Source organism: Ornithorhynchus anatinus, chromosome 2 (genome assembly GCF_004115215.2).
Source record: "Ornithorhynchus anatinus isolate Pmale09 chromosome 2, mOrnAna1.pri.v4, whole genome shotgun sequence".
In the NCBI taxonomy this organism is placed as follows: Eukaryota; Metazoa; Chordata; class Mammalia; order Monotremata; family Ornithorhynchidae; genus Ornithorhynchus; species Ornithorhynchus anatinus.
This window is the reverse complement of record NC_041729.1, coordinates 62,756,433-62,775,691: the sequence shown is the minus strand read 5'-3', so window position 1 is coordinate 62,775,691 and position 19,259 is coordinate 62,756,433. Positions and strand designations below refer to the sequence as shown.

Sequence of the window (19,259 nt, the reverse complement as noted above, 5' to 3'; positions counted from 1 at the left end):
CTCCCAGGCCTGTGCTCTATCCACCAGGCCACGCCGCTTCTAACCTTGGCCTCCTCCATCCACACCACCCGCCGGGCTGGGCTCCCCAGCCGGCTCGGACCGTCCGCCCCACCCCACGCCGGCCGGATCTCTCCCGGATGGGGCGCGGTGTGCTAGGCTGGCGGAGGAGGAGCCGCCGAACACACGCCGCGTCCCATCGCTCCACGCAGACGAACGTCCAAACCAGGCCTGGGCAGGGGTCGGCGCGCAGAGGGAGGACCGACGACTCGTACCGAGCCTCTTGGCCTGGGCGGGACAGGTTTGGGTCAGCCCGGACCGCCGAGCCCTGCTCTGCTTCAGCAGCGATGGGGAGAGGGGGGCGAGCGACAGAGGACGGACATTCCAAAACACCCTGGCTCACGCGTCGTGGAGTGAAACTGCCGCATCACCACTCCCTCTCTCTTTTTCGTGGTGTTTTTTTTTATGATACCGATTAAGCACTTACTATGTACCAAGCGCCGGAGTGGATAGGAGATCATCAGGTTGAACGCAGTCCCCGTCCCCCACAGGGCTCACAATCTGAATACGGACAAGGATTTAATCCCCACTGTCAACTACAGATGAGGGAACTGAGGCCCAGAGAAGTGAAGTCTCCCGCCCAAGGTCGCACAACGGACAATCGGTGGAGCCGGAATTAGAACTCAGGACCTCAGACTCCCAGGCCCGGGCTCTTTCCACTAGGCCACGCTGCTTCTCTCATTTCTCTGCCTGACAAGTGACGAGACCCTTTCGTGGCAGCAACCGCTTTAACGTTCCAGCCTTATACTCGAAAATCCAGTGCCCCCCTCCGAGTCCACCGGGGTGAGTCCTCACGTACATAAATACGTGTGCAGATGCACACACGTACATATACACACATACCCACAATTACTGCACCAGCCTAAAGGAGACCGATATCCTCTGGTGCCTGATCCTTGAGGGCACGGATTATGTCTTCTAACTCTTCTGCGGTCTCCCAGATGTGAGTGTTTCCACAAGGCTACTGCCTGACTCCCTTCATACGGTCACTTAACTTCTCGGTGCCTCACTTACCTCATCTATAAAATGGGGATTAAGACTGTGAGCCTCACGTGGGACCTGTATCTACCCCAGCTCTTAGAACAGTGCTCGGCACATAGTAAAGCGCTTAACAAATACCCACGTTATTATTATTTATTTACTTTACACTCTTTTCTAAGAACAGAACTTCCTTCAGAAAGGATGTGGACATGTTCAGGGCAGTGTAGATTCATATACTACTACTACTACTAATAACAATAGTATTCATTAAGTCTTTTCCTATATGCCAAAGGACTTGCTAGATCGTGAGCCCCATCTACTCAAGAGCTTAGTAAAGTGCTTGGCACAGAGTAAGCACTGAACAAGTACTCCTGTTATTATTATTATGCGCTCTGGTGGGTCCAGATAATCAGATGAGCCAGAATCCTAGCCCCAAATGCGGCTCGCAGACTAAGCGGGGGAAAGAGCGGGGATCTTGTTCCATTTCACAGAGGAAGAATCGGCAGCGACGTGCCCGAGGTCCCACGGCAGGGAAGCGGCAAAGGTGGGACGGAAACCCGGGTCTCCGGACTTCCGGTCCTGCGCTCTTTCCACTGGACCACGCCGCTGACCGCGCTGCCGGCAAACCGTGGAAAAAGCTCAACTCGGCCAACTCAGAAGACTTCACCTACCTTCTATCTCTTGTCCGATGGAAAGGCCGGCCCATTTTCGCTTTGGAGAGAGAAAAGGAAAACAAGACTTTAGGAAGGGGGTCCCTTACCCTTGTCTGGGGGCGGGATGGGAAAGGGGGATGAATGAAGGGGAAGTGAGGATCTGGGGAAAAAGCAGATTTCCATGCGCGATCCACCTGGGGAGGGAAAGAGGAAGGATTTGGGGGGGCGGCCGTTAGTGGAGGTCTCTAAACACCGGCTGGGGGGCGGTTGTCGGTTGAGACAGAAGACCACCTGCCCCGCCCCGCCGCTACCCTCTCGTATTTCTCCACCTCTTCCATTTACCCTCTTTCTACCTTTCTCCTCCACCCCTCGTTCCATCCTAGTTCCCTTCTTGGAAGAACAGCGCCCCGGGGATCCCCAACGCCCCGGGGGACGGAGCCAGGAACCCCGGGTGCTGTGGCCGTGCTCACCCAGTCCTGCGCTGCACCAGTGCATTATTAATTAACAATGGCATCTACTCAGGACATCCCCTATTTTTTTTAATGGTCTTCGTTAAGCGCTTATTACGTGCCAGACGCTGTACTAAGCGCTGGGGAAGAGAGTCAGAGGATGTGGGTTCTAATCCCTACTCCGCCACTTGTCTGCTGGGTTACCTTGGGCAAGCACTTCTCTGTGCTTCGGCGACCTCATCTGTAAAACGGTCAATTCCGCGTGGGACAACTTGATGACCTCGTATCTAACCCGAAGCTTAGAACGGTGCTTGGCACCCAACAGGCGCTTAACGAAGACCATATAAGCTAATGGGGTTGGTCCCAGTCCCCGTCCCACGTGGGGCTCACGGTCTTAATCCCCTTTTTCCAGATGTGGTAACTGAAAACAGAGGACAAAACCACCTGCGTGGCTCAGTGGAAAGAGCCTGGGCTTCGGAGTCAGAGGTCATGGGTTCGACTCCCGGCTCTGCCACTTGTCAGCTGTGTGACTGTGGGCGAGTCACTTCACTTCTCTGTGCCTCGGTTCCCTCATCTGTAAAATGGGGATTAAAAGTGTGGGAGCCCCACGTGGGACAACCTGATTACCCTGTATCTCCCCCAGCGCTTAGAACAGTGCTCGGCACCTAGTAAGCGCTTAACAAATACCAACATTACTATTATTATTATTATTATTTACCGCTGAGACCGTGAGCCCCACGCGGGACGGGGACCGGATCTGATCCCATCGGGGCTTATCAATCCAACACTTAACACACAGTTACCAAATACCATGATTTTGCAACTTGATCAGCTTAAAGCTTTTTCCAGACCTATGAATAATAGTGATCATCATCGGTAACTGTGGCCTTCGTTAGGCGTTAATTATATCTGCCCTGCTTCGTTAGACACTACGCTAAAAAACACCGGAGTAGATACCTCACAATCAGATTGGACACAGTCCCCATCTCACCTGGAGCTCACGGTCTGAGAGGGAGGAGGGAGAACGGTTACCGGGTCCCCTTTTAACAGACGAGGGAGCTGAGGCACAGAGAAGTGAAATGGCTTGCCCAAGGTCACCCGTCAGGCGGAGTAAGAACAAGAAGTGTGGGTGGCCTGTGGGACCGAGGTAGGTTCATTAACTCAAGAAATAAAAACTAGCAGGAACAACGGTCTCAAACTCACTCAGCTTCGGGACCCAGCGGCGGGATCCACGCGGGGCCTACACCGAAGGGGAGGTGCGGCCCACCCTGCCCTTAATCCGGTGGAATCGTCTCCCGGGTGTTTGGGGAGAACATTTTCACTTTTCTGCCCGGCGCGGACCTCAAACTGAGTACCGGCTCAACGAGGTAAGCATCGTGGCCTAGTGGACAGAGCAGAGGGCTGGAAGTCAGAAGGACCTGGATTCTAATCCCAGCTCTGCCACTCGACCGCTCTGTGACCACGGGCAAGTCACTTCTCTTCCGTGTGCCTCGGTTACCTCGTCTGTAAAACGGGGATTAGGGCTGTGAGCCCCACGTGGGCCACGGACTGTGTCCGATCTGATTAGCAAGCAACAACCCCAGCACAGAGTAAGCACATACCAAATACCACTAAAAAATGGCAGCATTTGCGGGGGGCTGAGGAGGCGGGGGCCGTTCAGACCAATGCTAACGTGAGGGAGATGTGTTGGTCTAGCCCTGCCCACCTGAGCGCATCCCAGGGAGGGAAGGGAAGAGGAGGAGGTGGTGGAGGTGGAAAAAAGGAGCGGAGGAGGTGGAGACGGAGGCGAGACCAGGCTGCAGTTCTCAGTCCTGCCTGCTCCGACCCCGAGCGGCGGGGGTGGGGAGGTGAGAGGGTCGGGGGGTACACTCGTCACGGCCAAATCATCTTCCCATGTGACAAATCCCAGCTCTACCACACAGCCTGGAACCGCTGGGTGTCTCAATCAGAAGCACCTGCCACGGAAAACCCAGAGGCCGAGGGGGTTCAAGTCCCACTGCGGGCTCTCTCGTCCGCCACGTGCTGGGGGACCCAAGACAGCTCGCCCGGACACGGTCCATCGCACAGAGGACGCTCCGTTTAAGAGGGACGGGGGGTAGGGAGGGGATCTTATCCCCACTGTAGAGATGAGGAAACTGAGACCCGGAGAAGTTCAGCCCCTTGCCCTGGGTCACCCGGGCAGGCCGACGACACATCCCGGCCTCCCTCTCCCCCGCCACCATCTCCCTGTTATCGGAACCGGGGCGGGGGGTGGGGGATTCAGGGGGTCTTCTTCCTCGAACTGAAGACGGGAGCGGGTGGGGAGGGGGCACCGGTACAGTACCTGCGGCAAGCTGAACGCAATGCTCCCCGGGACCACCGACGGGTGGGTCCTGAGCGTAAACGTGTATCTGTGGTTGGGGGAGGTCCTCACTACGACGTGCCTGGAACAAACACAGAGAACCATCTGGGGGCCGGGGGGACCAAGGAGGCCGACGTGCCCGAATGCTCGGCGGGCAGGGGTCGCGTCTACCGACTCTGCCACACTGGGCTTCCCCGAGCGCTTAGTACAGGGCTCGGCAATCAATCCCTCGATGCCCGAGCGTTTCCTGGGTGGGAAGCACTGAATTACATGCTGAATTACAAAAGAAATGGCAGACAAGATCTCTGCCCACAGGGAGCTGACAGTCAAGAGAGTGAGACGGACACGACAGACATTGTGGATTATCGACATACGTGCCGCGGGGCCGAGGGTGGGGTGCGTACCAAATGCCCATAGTTGTACAGATCCAGGTGCCAAAAGAGGCACACAGTAAGCACTCCACCAATAGCACTGATTGATTGATCCCGCTGAACTAGCAGTAGTAGGCGGGATGGAATTTGTGGCGTTCTCTCTGAGGGCGAGCCACTCAACTGGGCACTTGGTAAAGGACGACGGGAGGAAGAGACACGTTCCCTGCCCACAGCGGGTTTCCGGTCCACCGGAGAAGCTCGTACTCATCAATTTCAAAGAGACCTTCCTCCCAGGGACCAGCTCCCAGGCGGTAACCCAAAGTTTCAGTCAGGCTACCGGGAATGGCTCGGCTACCGGCCGATTGACAATCATCAACCAAGTCCTTCATCCTCATCGACAGAATTCATTGAGCTCCGACCGTGGGCTGGGCACCGTACTACGCACTTGTCTTTCCTTATGCCGCCGAGTCGTCTCTGACCCACAGCGACGCCACAGAGACATCCCTCCCAGAACGGCCCGCTCTCCATCTGCAGTCGTTCTGGGAGTGGATGCGTAGAGTTTTCTTGGTAAAAATACAGAAGTGGTCTACCACCGCCTTCTTCTGCGCAGTCAACTTGAGTCTCCGCCCTCGACTCTCTCCCGTGCCGCTGCTGCCCGGCACAGGGGAGTTTTGACCAGTAGCGGATCGCCTGCCACTCGCTAGCCACCGCCCACGCTAGGAATGGAACGGACAGGCCTCTGCTCGACTCTTCCTCCCGTAGTCGAGACTGGTACGGTACTGGAAACTCTCCAGGTGCGACCCTGAGGGATGACTATGCACTAGGGAGAGTACAGAAGAGGTAAGAGACACAATTCTTGCCCTCGTGGAGTTTCCAGTCTACCAGGGAAGACAGACACTAAAATGCCAGAGAGACAGCAGGGACTCTGGGGTGAGAGGACTGAAGCCGTCCAGCGGGCTCCTCGAGTTTAAGTCAATAAAAAAGAAAAATATTTGCGCCTCTGGCAGAACTTGAAGGATGTCACGCGGCAGAAACAAGACACCGGGGAAGAAAAGCCCCCCGGAATACCCCTTTCCTCAGTTTTGATTTTTACCAACTGGAGTTTCCTCTGGAAGATACCCAGGCCACAAAGTGTTTTTTTAGTCTTTCCTACTGCCCTGGAAGAACCCGTGACTGATGCTGGGCAAGCGAGCAGCCCCAATAACGCGCTTCAGGGTCAGATCCCGACCACTTCTCCAACTCCATTTGGCAGCTCCTGTCTCTCGCCGTGCCAGTCCATTCTTCACTTTGCTGCCAGGATCATTTTTCTACAGAACCACCCCGTCCGCCTCTCCCGACTCCTCAGAAAGCTCCAGGGGTTGTCCACCCACCTCCGCATCAAATAGAAACTCTTTAGTGTTTATAAAGCACTTGATCTCCTTGCCCCCATCTTACTACAACTCAGGCCGCACGTAACGTTCCTCTAACACCAACCTACTCGCTGGGCCTCAGTCTCACCTATCTCGCCGCCAACCCCTTGCCCAGGTCCTGCCTTTGGCCTGGAGCACCCTCCCCCTTCATATCCAACAGACAGTCACTCTCCCCACCTTCAGAGCACATCCCCTCCAAGATGCCTTCCCCGACTAATCCTTTATTTCCCCACACTCCCTATCCCTTCTGCATCACTGCTGCATCTGGATCTGTCCTATTTACACATTTGATATTCACTCCTCTCCCAACTCTGTGGAACTTATATCCATATCCTTACACTCATCCTTTTCCTGCACCTGTAATTTATTTAATACCTGCCTCCCCCTCTAGACTGTAAGCTCCTTGGGGGAAAGGATCTCTTCTATCAACTCTACTGATAAGTGCTTGGTACAGTGCTTTGCACACGGTAAATGCTCCAGAAACACCACTGACCGATTGACTGCAGGGTGCCGGGGTAAAAAGAGGTGTCTTTGCCTATTGACTGGCAATTAATCTAATACTTGTGGAACTTGTTAAGCGCTTACTATGCGCCAGGCTGGGCTAGATTCAAGTTAATCAGGTTGGACACGGTTCCTGTCCCACACAGGGCTCCTAGTCTTAATCCCCATTTTACAGAGAAGGTAACTGAGACACAGAGAAGTGAAGCGACTTGCTCGAGGCAGAGTCGGATTAGAACCCAGTTCCTTCTGACTCCCAGGGCTGTGCTCCATCCACTAGAGCACGCTCCACTCCGTCCTATCTCTCAAGTGCACCGCGTTTGCATTATCCTTGAGTCTTTTCTGTCCTTCAACAAGTTCACTCAGTCGGTTGCCAAATCGTCGGTTCTTTCTTCACAGTGCCTCCAGAATCGGCCCCGTCCTCTCCATTCAAACCACCACCACACCGATCCAAGTTTTTGTCGAATCCCCTACCTGGAATTTATTATAGGGCCCATCTCTCCGGCTAGACTGCGGGCTCCTTGAGGACAGCAATCACGGCTACCTGTTCTAACGCACTCCCCAAGTGTCCTGCACGGACTACACCCTCAGTAAGCCCTTCTGACTGGTCGATCTTCTTGAAGGAGGTGTAATAAGGAGGTTCTCGACATCCTGTCGCCACAGGAGAAGTAGCGAGGCCTAGCGGAAAGAACCTGGGCCTGGGAGTCAGAGGACCCGGGTTCTCATCCTGGCTCTGCCACGGGTCTGCTGTAAGACCTTGGGCTAGTCACTGCACGCACTTCTCTGTGCCTCACTTCCCTCCTCTGCAAAATGGGGATTCAAAATCAGTTTTCCCTCCTAGACTGTGAGCCCCATGTGGGACCTCATGGTCTTGTATCTACCCCAGCTTGGCACATTGTAAGCGCTTTACAAATACAATAAGAATAATAATTACTGTGCCTCGGTTACCTCATTTGTAAAAGGGGGATTAAGAGTGTGGAGCCCCATGTGGGACAGGGACTGTGTCCAATCTGATTAACTTGTATCTACCCCAGTGCTAAGACCAGTGCTCGGCACCTAGTAAGTGCTTAATAAGTGCCATAATGATAATAATTATCTTTCCCAGCTTGCTCTTCGGTGGTGCAGAAAGAGGGTGCAGAATCCTGGATGAGTGTTCAGTCTCTGTCCCACCCTTCTTGAGTGAGCACCTACTCGGCAGTGCCCAGTGGTCATGCTCTTGGAGGAGTCCACTGGGGGGGCCGGGGAGAAAAGAAGAAGAAAGGAGGAAGCGGGGGGGAGGGAGAAGGAGGAGGAGAAGAGGAAGAAGGAAAAGAAGAACAATAACAAGGATATCTGTTAAGCACTTACTGTGTGTCAAGCACTGTTCTAAGTGCTAGGGTAGATACAAGGCCATCGGGTCAGATACAGTCCCTGTCCCATACAGCACTCACCATCTCCATCCCCGTTTTCCAGATGAGATAACTGACGCCCAGGGAAGTGAAGTGACTTGCCTGAGGTCACCCAGCTGTCAAGCGGCAGACCCAGGATTAGAACCCAGGTCCCTCTGATTCCCAGTCCCGGGCTCTTACCACTACGCCTCTTTACTTGGTGCCTCTAAGGCACGATCCCTGTGCCTTCCGGGACTTTCCATAGACAATCTGCCTTCCGGCAGAGGCAGCCAGTCCTGTCACGGTCGGGCGGAGGATTTCTTGGATTCGGTCGTCATTTTCCTCCAACCGGTCCCGGTTCCTTCAGGCTTAAACCTCATCGGAAGTCACACCCAGTGTACTGGCCCCAAGAGTGGAGGAGGGTGGGGTCTCCTGGCCTAACGGGCCTGCTCTGATGACACTGCGGGGCTTATTGCGTGCTCCTTTTTTCTCCCTGAGTTTGCCTTTCAGTCATCTGCGAAGTCTGCGTGCCCTTTATCGACCTGGCAGCTTATATAGTTGGAGAAGGCCCGGGGCTCAGCGCTAAGCCCTTGGCCTCTTGTAATTAGCAATGAGTGTGCATAATCTACAGAACATAGAAAATGTTGGGACGATGAGGCCGAGAAAGGGGGCTAATCGGGGAACGCTTCCTGAAGTAGGTGAAATTTGGAGGAGTGCTGAGGGACGCGGTCTGGTGCCTCTGAGGGAAGGGGGTGGTCGAGGTTGGGCGGGGGAAATGCATGAGTCGAGACAGACACGTGGATGGGAGATTTGCTTGGAGCACTGGTATGGAGGTTGCCAGGCAACCACTGGAGGTTTTTGAGGAGTGGGGTGACATGTCCTGAAGGTTTCTGTAGAAAGATAATTCGGGAAGCGGAGTGAAGTAGAGACTGAAGTGGAGAGAGACAGAAGGTTGGGAGGTCAGAAAGGAGGTTGATGAAGTCATCCAGTAGGTATAGGATGCGTGATTATAGTAACGAGGCAGAGATTTGGAGGGAGAGGAAAGGGTGGATCTTGTCAATGTTGTAAAGGTGAGACGGACAGGATTTGGTGACAGTCTGGACAATGAGAGAGCAGAGTCGAGTCTGACATCAAGGTTAGGGGCTTGTAAGACGGGAAGGATGGTTGTGCCGTCTAAGGTGACGGGGAAGTTTGGGAGAGGACAGGGTCTGAGAGAGAAGAGAAGGAGCTCTGTCTTGGACATGTTGAGTTTGAGGTGGTGGCAGGACATCCAAGTAGCGATGTCCTGAAGGCAGGAGGAGATGCGAGCCCGGAGGGAGGAAGAGAGAACGGGGAGAATATGTAGATCTGGGTGTCGTCCGCACAGAAGCCGTAGGAGCGAATGAGTTCTCCAAGGGAGTGAGTGTAGATGGAGACCAGAAGGGGACCAAGAACTGAACCTCGAGGGACCCTACAGTTAGGGGATGGGAGGGGGAGAAGGAGCCCACGAAGGAGACTGAGAATGAACGGCCAGAGAGATGAGAAGAACCAGGAGAGGATGGAGTCAGGGAAGCCGGGGTTGGATAACGTATCAAGGAGAAGGGGATGGTCCCCAGTGTCGTAGGCAGCTGAAATGTCGAGGAGGATTAGGATGGAGTAGGAGCCGTTGGATTTGGCAAGAAGGAGATCATTGATTGCAGTGGAGTGAAGGGAGCGGAAGCCAAGCTGGAGGGGTCCAGAGGAGAGTTGGAAGAGAGGGATTCAAGGCAACGAGCCTAGACGACTCACTCGAGGAGTTTGGAGAGGAAAGGTAGGCAGGGGATGAGGCAAGAACTGGAGGGGGACGTGGGGTCAAGGGAGGGCTTTTTATAGGATGGGGGTGCCTGGGCATATTTGAGGCAGTGGGAAAGAGGCCATTGGAGAGTGAGCGGTTGAAGATGGTAGTTAAGGAGGGAAGGGGCGAGAGTTTTTATAGGATGAGAGGGGATGGGATCCGAAGCACAGGTGGAGGGGGTGCCACTTGAGAGGACGCAGGAGATCTCCTCTGGAGATACTGCTGGGAAGGATGGGAAAGTTGAAGAGGGGCCGAGAGGAGGGGGGATAGAGGAGGGGAGGGGTGATCTGGGGGAACTCGCATCCCACGGCGTTAATTTTCTTAATAAAGTAGATGGTCGGATCACTGGGGGCGAGGATGGGGGGCTGTGGGGATAGAGGGCCCGAGGAGAGAATCAAACGTCTGCAACAACTGGCGAGGGTGACGGTCATAGATGTCAATAAGGGAAGAGAAATAGTTTTGCCAGGCAGAGGTAAGGCAAGAAAGGACAAACTTGAAGTGGACAAGGTCGGCCTGATGTTTAGATTTCTGCCAGCAGCGTTCAGCAGCTCGAGCAGAAGAGCCAAGGAGGCGGACAAAGGAGGTGATCCGGGGCTGCGGGTTAACGGTTCGAGAACGACCAAGGGATGGGGAGCGGGTGAGTTGAGTAGAGAGGGTGGTGTTGAGAGCATCTATTTGGACATCAAGAGCGGGTAGACTGAGATGGAGGCTAGGTGGGGTGTGAGGTGCTGAGAGTTATTTATTTATTTAATCTATTTATTTATATTAACGTCTCTCTCTCTCTCCCTCTAGACGGTGAGCTCCTTGTGGGCAGGAATGTGTCCGCTGTAATAATGGGCTCTCCCAAACGCTCAGTACAGTGCTTTGCACACAGTAAGAGCTCAGTAAATACGATGAATGAATGAATCAAGTGCCCCCAAATAAACACTGTTACTTCTAGTTATTGCTATGACTGTTAAGCGCTCGCTATGTACCAAGCACTTGGGTGGATATAAAATAACGTCAGATACGGTCCCTGTCCCACACGGGGATCAAGTCTTAAGGGAAGGGATCAGAGGTATTTAGTCCCCGTTTTACAGATGAGGAAACCGAGGACCAGCGAAGAGAAGTGACTCGCCGAAGGGCAGGCGGCAGGCAAGCGGTGGAACTGGGATCGGAACCCAGGATCCCTAACTCCCCACGGGCCAAGCTGCTTCTCACTGGGCTACGACTACTTCTGGACCCAGAAAATCTTAAGTAACGATGAACTCCGAAGTTGTAATTAAGATCTCGGTGTAATGCTAATGAACCACTGATCCAATAACCTAAAAACACAAAACAATCTGAGGGCCAGGGGAAGGAAATCAGAAGGCAGCAAGCTTGAAATGACAAGAAGTATTATCCCCGGCTACAACCACTATGTGGTTGCTTCTCCCAGAGAAGCAGCGTGGCTCAGTGGAAAAGAGCCCGGGCTTGGGAGTCAGAGGTCACGGGTTCGAATCCCGCCTCCGCCACTTGCCAGCTGTGTGACTGTGGGCAAGTCACTTCACTTCTCTGGGCCTCAGTGACCTCATCTGTAAAATGGGGATTAACTGTGAGCCTCACGTGGGACAACCTGATTACCCTGTATCTACCCAGCGCTTAGAACAGTGCTCTGCACGTCCTATGTGCTTAACAGATACCAACATTATTATTTTCTGTGCCTCAGTTCCCTCATCTGTAAAATGGGGATCAATTGTGAGCCTCACGTGGGACAACCTGATTACCCTGTATCTACCCAGCGCTTAGAACAGTGCTCTGCACATAGTAAGCGCTTAACAAATACCAACATTATTATTATTATGGCTAATCTGATTATCTTCGATCGATCTATGCCCGCCCTTACACGGCACACACTAAGCGCCTGAAAACACCACTATGGACATTATTAGAAATCCACAGCTCCTCAGAACCATCGCCAATCAATCCGTCGAACTCATTGAGTGCCAACTGTGTGCCAGCTGTGTGCAGAGCACCGCGCTACGCACTTGGGAGACTCCAATGGAATCAGACACGATCCCTGCCCTTAAGGAGTCTGCAGTCTAGCAGTGGGAGACTTTAAAATAAATTACAAACTGAAGAAAGAAAGGGGAATTTAGCATTTAAGTGTGTAGCGATGTAAAATAGGTACACGAGCACTCGGGGGCTGGTTGGAAGTCCTCTCGAAATCCACTCCCTCCACCTGCACCTCCTAACCCATCCCGTCGCACCCATGGCTTCGGCTATCACCTCTACGCGGCTGATTCCCAAATCTACATCTCCAGTTGTGATCTCTCTCCTCCTCTGCAGTCTCATAATTCTTCCTGCCTTCAGGACAGCTCTAATTGGATGTCCCTCCAACTTAACGTGTCCAAAACAGAACTCCTTACCTTCCTACCCAAACCCTGTCCTCCCCGAGACTCTCCCAACACTGCAGATGGTGCCACCATCCATCCGCCCTGGCTCACAAGCCCACAGCCTTCGCATTATCCCTGACTCATCTCTCTCATTTAACCCACATATTCAATCTGTCATGAAATCCTGTCAGTTCAACCTTAGCAACCTTGCTAAAATCTGTCCTTTCTTCTCCATCTAAACTGTTACCATGTTAATCAAAGCATTTACCCTATCCCACCTTGAGTTCCTCATCAACCTCCTTGTTGACCTCCCTGCATCCCATCTCTCCTTACCTCCAGTCCATACTTCACTCTGCTGTCCCCATCATTTTTCTACAAAACCGTTCAGTCCGTGTCTCTCCACTCCGCAAAAACCTCCAGTGGTTGCCCATCCACCTCCGCATCAAACCCAAACTCCTTAACATCACTTTAAAGCAATCACCTTTTCCGCTCCTACCTCTGATTACTCTCCTTCTACAACCAAGCCCATAAACTACGCTTCTCTAATGCCAACCTACTCACTGTACCTCCATCTCATCTATCTCACCGCCTACCTCTCCCCCACGTCTTGCCTCTAGCCTGCGATGCCCTCCCTCTTCATATCTGACAGACGTAATTAACCTCTGAGCCTTACTGAAGGCACATCTCCTCCAAGAGGTCTTCCCCGACTGAGGCCTCATTTCCTCTTCTCCCACTTTGCTTCTGCATCATCCTCGCACTTGGATTTGCACCCTTTACGCACCCATCACTCAGCGCCACGGCACTTATGTACACAGCCATAATTTATTTATTTATATTAATGTCTGTCTCCCGTTCTAGACCGTAAGCTCCTTGTGGGCAGGGAAAGTGCCTACCGACTCTGTTCTGTTGTACCCTCCAAGTGCTTAATACAGTGCTCGGTACACAGTGAGAGCTCAATAAATACAGTTGATTGACGAATTAGAGTGCATTCGTGGCGCCAAAATGCTGAAGTGGGAGAGAAAAGGTGGGGAGGACAGAAATGAATCGAGAAAGGCCTCCCGGAGGACATGAGATTTCAGAAGGCCTCTGAAGATGGGGAGAGTGGTGGAAGTCACATTGATACCCAGAGATCCTCCCCACCAGAGCTGGAAGAACCAGAGTGGGTCAGGGAAACTACAGAAGCTCAAAGCAAAAATGCTTTTTCATTTTAATGGTATTTGTCAAGCTCTTATTATAAGCCAGGCACCTTACTAAACGCTGGAGTAGATACGAGATAATCAGGTGGGACAAAGCCCATGTCCCACATGAGGCTCCAGGTATTAATCTCCATTTCACAGATGATGGAACTGAGGCCCAGAAAAGTGAAGTGATTCGCCCAAGGTCACAAAGTAGGCATTTGGCAGAGCCGGGATGAGAACCCGGATCCTCTGACTCTTCCCCATAGGCCACGCTGCTTCTCTGATTTCCTCAATCAATCAATCAGTGGTATTTATTGAGCACTTACTGTGTGCAGAACACGGTATTACGCACTTGACAGTGCAATAATAACAGAGATGGTAGAAATGTTCCCTGCCCACGACAAGCTAACAGTAGAGAGGGGGATACAGATATTAATATAAATAAATGACAGATTCATTCATTCAATCGTATTTATTGAGCGCTTACTATGTGCAGAGCACTGTACTAAGCACTTGGAATGTATAGAGACAATCCCTGACCAACAAGGGGCTCACAGTCAAAACTGGGGAGACAGACAGCAAAACAAAACAGAACAAAACAAAACAAGTAGTCTGGGGTCAATATCATCAAGATAAATAGAATCATAGATATATACACATCATTAACAAAATAAATAGGGTAATAAATAATATGTACAAATACGCACAGTGCTGTGGGAAAGGGGAGGGGGAAGAGCAGAGGGTGGGAGAAAGGGGAATGGGGAGGGGAGGTGCAGAGGGAAACGGAGGGCTCAGTCTGGGAAGGCCTCCTGGAGGAGGTCAGCTCTCAGTAGGCCTTTGAAGAGGGGAAGAGAGTTAGTTTGGCGGACGTGAGGAGGGAGGGCGTTCCAGGACAGTGGTAGGATGTGGGCCAGGGGTCGACGGCGGGACAGGCGCGAACAAGGGACCGTGAGAAGGTGAGCGGGAGAGGAACGGAGTGTACGAGGTGGGCTGTAGAGGGAAAGAAGGGAGGTGCGGTAGGAGGGGGCAAGGTGATGGAGAGCTTTGAAGCAAAGAGTGAGGAGTTTTTGTTTCATGCGAAGGTTGATAGGCAACCACTGGAGGTTTCTGAGGAGGGGAGTGACATGCCCAGAGCGTTTCTGTAGAAAGATAATCCGGGCAGCGGAATGAAGAATGAACTGGAGCAGGGAGAGACAGGAGGATGGGAGATCAGAGAGGAGGCTGACCCAAAAATCCAGTCAGGATATTATGAGAGCTTGTACCAGCAAGGTAGCAGTTTGGATGGCGAGGAAAGGGCGGATCTTGGCGATGTCGTGAAGGTGAGACTGGCAAGTGTCGGTGACGGATCGGATGTGTGGGATGAATGAGAGAGCAGAGGCAAGGATGTACTCGTCCGCTCAACTGTATGTATCTTCATCACCCTATTTATTTTGTTAATGAGATGTACATCACCCTGATTCTATTTATTTGCTCTTGTTTTAATGAAATGTTCTTCCCCTCGATTCTATTTACTGCCATTGTTGTTGTCTGTCCGTCTCCCCCGATTAGACTGTAAGCCCACCAAAAGGCAGGGACTGTCTCTATCTGTTACCGATTTGTACATCCCAAGCGCTTAGTACAGTGCTCTGCACATAGTAAGCGCTCAATAAATACTATTGAATGAAGGATGACACCGAGGTTGCGGGCCTGTGAGACGGGAAGGATGGTCATGCCGTCCACAGTGACAGGGAAGTCAGGGAGAGGACAGGGTTTGAGAGGGAAGATAAAGAGCTCAGTCTTGGACATGTTGAGTTTTAGGTGGCGGGCAGACATCCAGGTAGAGACGTCCTGGAGGCAGGAGGAGATACGAGCCTGAAGGGAGGGGGAGAGAACAGGGGTAGTGCATAAGTGTGAATAAAGGATGCAAATCCTAGTGCAAGGGCAACACAGAAGGTAACGGGAGAAGAGGAAATGAGGGCTTACTTAGGGAAGCCCTATTGGAGGAGATGGGACTCAATTAGGCTTTGAAGGTGGGGAGAGGAATTGTCTGTCGGATTTAGGGAGGGAGGGCGTTCCGGGCCAGAGGCAGGATGTGGGCGAGAGGGCGGTGGTGAGATAGATAAGATGGAGGTACAGTAAGTAGGTTGGCAATAGAGGAGCGAAATGTGAGGGCTGGGCTGTAGAAGAACAGCATCGAGGTGAGGTAGGACAGGGCGCGATGTTTGAGCTCTTTCCTCCTAGTTCGACTCTTCCCAATCCTCTCCCTTTCCTCATCGAGACATCTGACCAAATTCTGGGTAACCGAACAGCCGCTAAGAGAGGCCCGGTTCTCCAAGGAAAAGAAAAGGTGGAATAATGTACAGTAATATCAGATACTCACTGGCCTGCCTGGAAGTCCTTTTCATTCACCACAGCACAGTTGCTCAAGGATAGTTCATCTGTAGGGCATCTTGCTGCTTGCATGGACTTTGGGGTGAAAAAGCAAGAGAAGGGAGAAGATAAAAAAAGAGTTAGCCGCAAGACTCTGAAAATTCTGCCACTGAGTTCTGTTCTGGAGTTTAAGAAGAGTTAACCTAGAAAAGGTAGTAAAGGTATAATATAGTCACATTCTTTTTAGAAGTATTTTTATTTAAATTCCCATAGATGTCTTTAATAAACATAGTTGTACATGCCTTCTGCATGGAGAACACTGTAATCAATCCATCAGTGGTATTTATTGAGCACTTTCTGGGTGCAGAGTGCTGTACTAAGCACTTGGGAGAGCACAGTACAAAGGTGGTAGACCTTTCATTCATTCAATTGCATTTATTGAACGCTTACTGTGTGCAGACTACTGTACTACGTACCTGGGAAGTACAATTCAGCAACAGAAAGAAACAATCCTGGCCCACAATGGGCTTACAGTTTAGGAGCGGGGAGACAGACATCAAAACAAGAAAACAGGCATTGATAGCATCGGTATAAATACGTAGAATTAGATAGATATATACACATCAGAACAAGTAAAAGAGGCATTAATATAAATAGAATTATAGATATGTACATATATACACAAGTGCTGTTGGGAGGAGGGGTAGAGCAAAGGGAGTGAGTTGGGGCAAGGTCGCGGGAGGGCAAGCTGAGGAAAAGGGGAGCTTAGTGTGGAAAGGCTTCCTGGAGGAGGTGAGCCTTCAGCAGGGCTTTGAAGGGGGGAAGTGTGATTGTTTGGTGGATCTGAGGAGGGAGGGCGTTCCGGGCCAGAAGTAGGATGGGGGCCAGGGGTCGACGGCGGGACAGGCGAGAACGAAGCACAGTGAGAAGGTGAGCGTCAGAGAAGCGGAGTGTGCGGGCTGGGCTGTAGAAGGCGAGAAGGGAGGTGAGGTAGGAGGGGGCAAGACGATGGAGATCTCTGAAGCCAACAGTGAGGAGTTTTTGCTGGTACGGAGGTAGATAGGCAACCACTGGAGACTTTTGAGGAAGGGGGTGACATGCCCAGAACGTTTCTGTAGAAAGATAATCCGGGCAGCAGAGTGAAGTATGGACTGAAGTGGGGAGAGACAGGAGGTTGGGAGATCAGAAAGGAGACCGATGCAGTGATCCAGTCACGATAGAATGAGTGACTGTACTAATATGGTAGCGGTTTGGATGGAGAGGAAAGGGTGGATCTTGGCGGTGTTGCGAAGGTGAGACCGGCAGGTTTTGGTGACGGGTTGGCTGTGTGGGGTGAATGAGAGAGAGGAGTCAGAGATAACAACAGGGTGGCGGGCCTGTGAGACGGGAAGGATGGTAGTGCCGTCCACAGTCACTATGGACGGGAAAGTCGGGGAGACGACAGGGTTTGGGAGGGAAGATATGGAGCTCAGTCTTGGACTTGTTGAGTGAGGGCATCCAGGTGGAGACGTCCTGAAGGCAGGAGGAGATGCCAGCCCGGAGGGAGGGAGAGAGAACGGGGAGGAGAGGGAGATTTGGGTATCATCCGCGTAGAGATGACTGTTGAAGCCGTGGGAGCGAATGAGTTCACCAAGGGAGTGAGGATAGATGGAGAATAGAAGGGGACCAAGAACTGACCCACATGCCCCAATCAACCAATCGTATTTACTGAGTACTTTGTACACTGCACTGTACTAAGCCCTTGGGAGAGTACGATACGACAGAGTTAGAGTTAGGAGACCTGCTCCCGGCCCACGACAGGTTCACGGTCTAGAGGGCGGACTGGATTATAATTTATGTAATTTTAAGTACATAATCACTTACATAATTCACATAAATAAAGAAATTATGGATATGTATCTAAGTCTAGAGGGTTAGGAACACATCATCTAATTTCCATAAGCAAAAACCCTCACCTTCTCCCAAACTGGTTGCCTAAAAATCAAGATTTCTGGACATGTCTGAAAATCCCATACTGTTGATCAAATCTAATTTTCTTCCCAGATTATCCTGACTTGAACATCTCAGTTGTTCACCGCCGGGTCTGAAGGTTTTCAGGGCATTTTGGTCCCTCCATACTATTCATTCATTCATTCAGTAGTATTTATTGAGCGTTTACTATGTGCAGAGCACTTGGAATGTACAAATCGGCAACAGATAGAGACAGTCCCTGCCCTTTGACGGGCTTACAGTCTAATCGGGGGAGACAGGCAGACAAGAACAATGGCAATAAATAGAGTCAAGGGGAAGAACATCTCATAAAAACAATGGCAACAGGTCCTTGAGGGCAGGGGACACGTCTACCAACTCTGTGGCAGTGTCCTCTCCCAAGCTGAGTCCATCGCTCTGCACAAAGTAGGTGCCCAATAAATACCACTGACTGAGTGGTCGACTGTTTCTGATGTATCTGTCTCCATCCCTTCTCCCATTTATGCTCTAAGATTGTGAGCCCCCCTAGGGACGGGGATCGAGTCCAATTCCCACCTGTGAATTCTCTCCCAATGCTCAGGGCAATGCTTTGCACACACTAAATGATTAATAAATAGTATTACTACTACCCCTACTATTGAGTGCTTGGGCAAACACAAGACAGGTTCCAGCTGTTTGCATTTAGGGTAGCCAGCACCCCAGACCCCGACCCCAAGACACTCAGTCTCTCGAGGATTTTTTGCACTTAGGGTCTTCTCGTCAATCACATGCCCCAATCAATCGTATTTATTGAGCACTTACTCTGTTCACTGCCCTGTACTAAACCCTTGGGAGAGTACGATACGACCGAGTTAGCGTTAGTAGACCCGCTCCCGGCCAGTGACAAGCTCACAGTCTAGAGGGGGGACCGAATTACGATTTATGTAATTATAAACACATAATCATTTACATAGTTCACATAAATAAATTACGGACATGGACGTAAGTGCTGTGGGGCTGAGGGTGGGGAGAATAGCAAGTGCCCAGAGAGGAACGCACAAGGGAGGGGAAAAGAGGGCTTAACCGGGCAACACGGCCTCTCTGGCTGATGCGGCTCTTTGGAGCGGTCAGTCCGCACTTTGACACTGAGGTGTTATCGTCTGGATCACCAAGGTCAGCAAGAACGTTCCTCAACTCATCTGTGTTCCCTTTCCCACCAGGCACTCCCTGCTGTCTTCATCCCCTCCACTTTCCTCTGCTAACTCCACCTTCCTCTCGCGCTCTCCCTTCTACCCTCTCGCTCACGCCGTTCCTCTGGCTTGGAACTCCCTCTCCCCCTACATCTGCCAGATCCCAGCTCTCCCACCATCACAGCCCTCCTGAAATCTCACTTCCTCCCACAAGTCTCCATCCCTTCCCTTCACACCTTAACAAAGCACTTGCCTCTTCCTTTCTTCCCTCCCTGAAAATAACAATTATTAAGGTATTTGTC

At 51.7% G+C, this 19,259-nt stretch overlaps 1 protein-coding gene across 2 annotated transcripts in view; it reads right to left on the bottom strand.

Annotated features, from left to right (window-relative positions):
- NSF (N-ethylmaleimide sensitive factor, vesicle fusing ATPase) overlaps positions 1-19,259 on the bottom strand; it is a 76,999-nt gene that overhangs the window by 44,709 nt on the left and 13,031 nt on the right. For both annotated transcript variants that reach the window (XM_029057479.1, XM_029057480.1), the window contains exons 2-4: positions 15,831-15,916; positions 4,464-4,563; positions 1,710-1,749 (exon numbers count right to left, since the gene is read on the bottom strand). In XM_029057479.1, the coding sequence (XP_028913312.1) occupies positions 1,710-1,749; positions 4,464-4,563; positions 15,831-15,916 (226 nt within the window). The remainder of the gene's footprint in view (positions 1-1,709; positions 1,750-4,463; positions 4,564-15,830; positions 15,917-19,259) is intronic.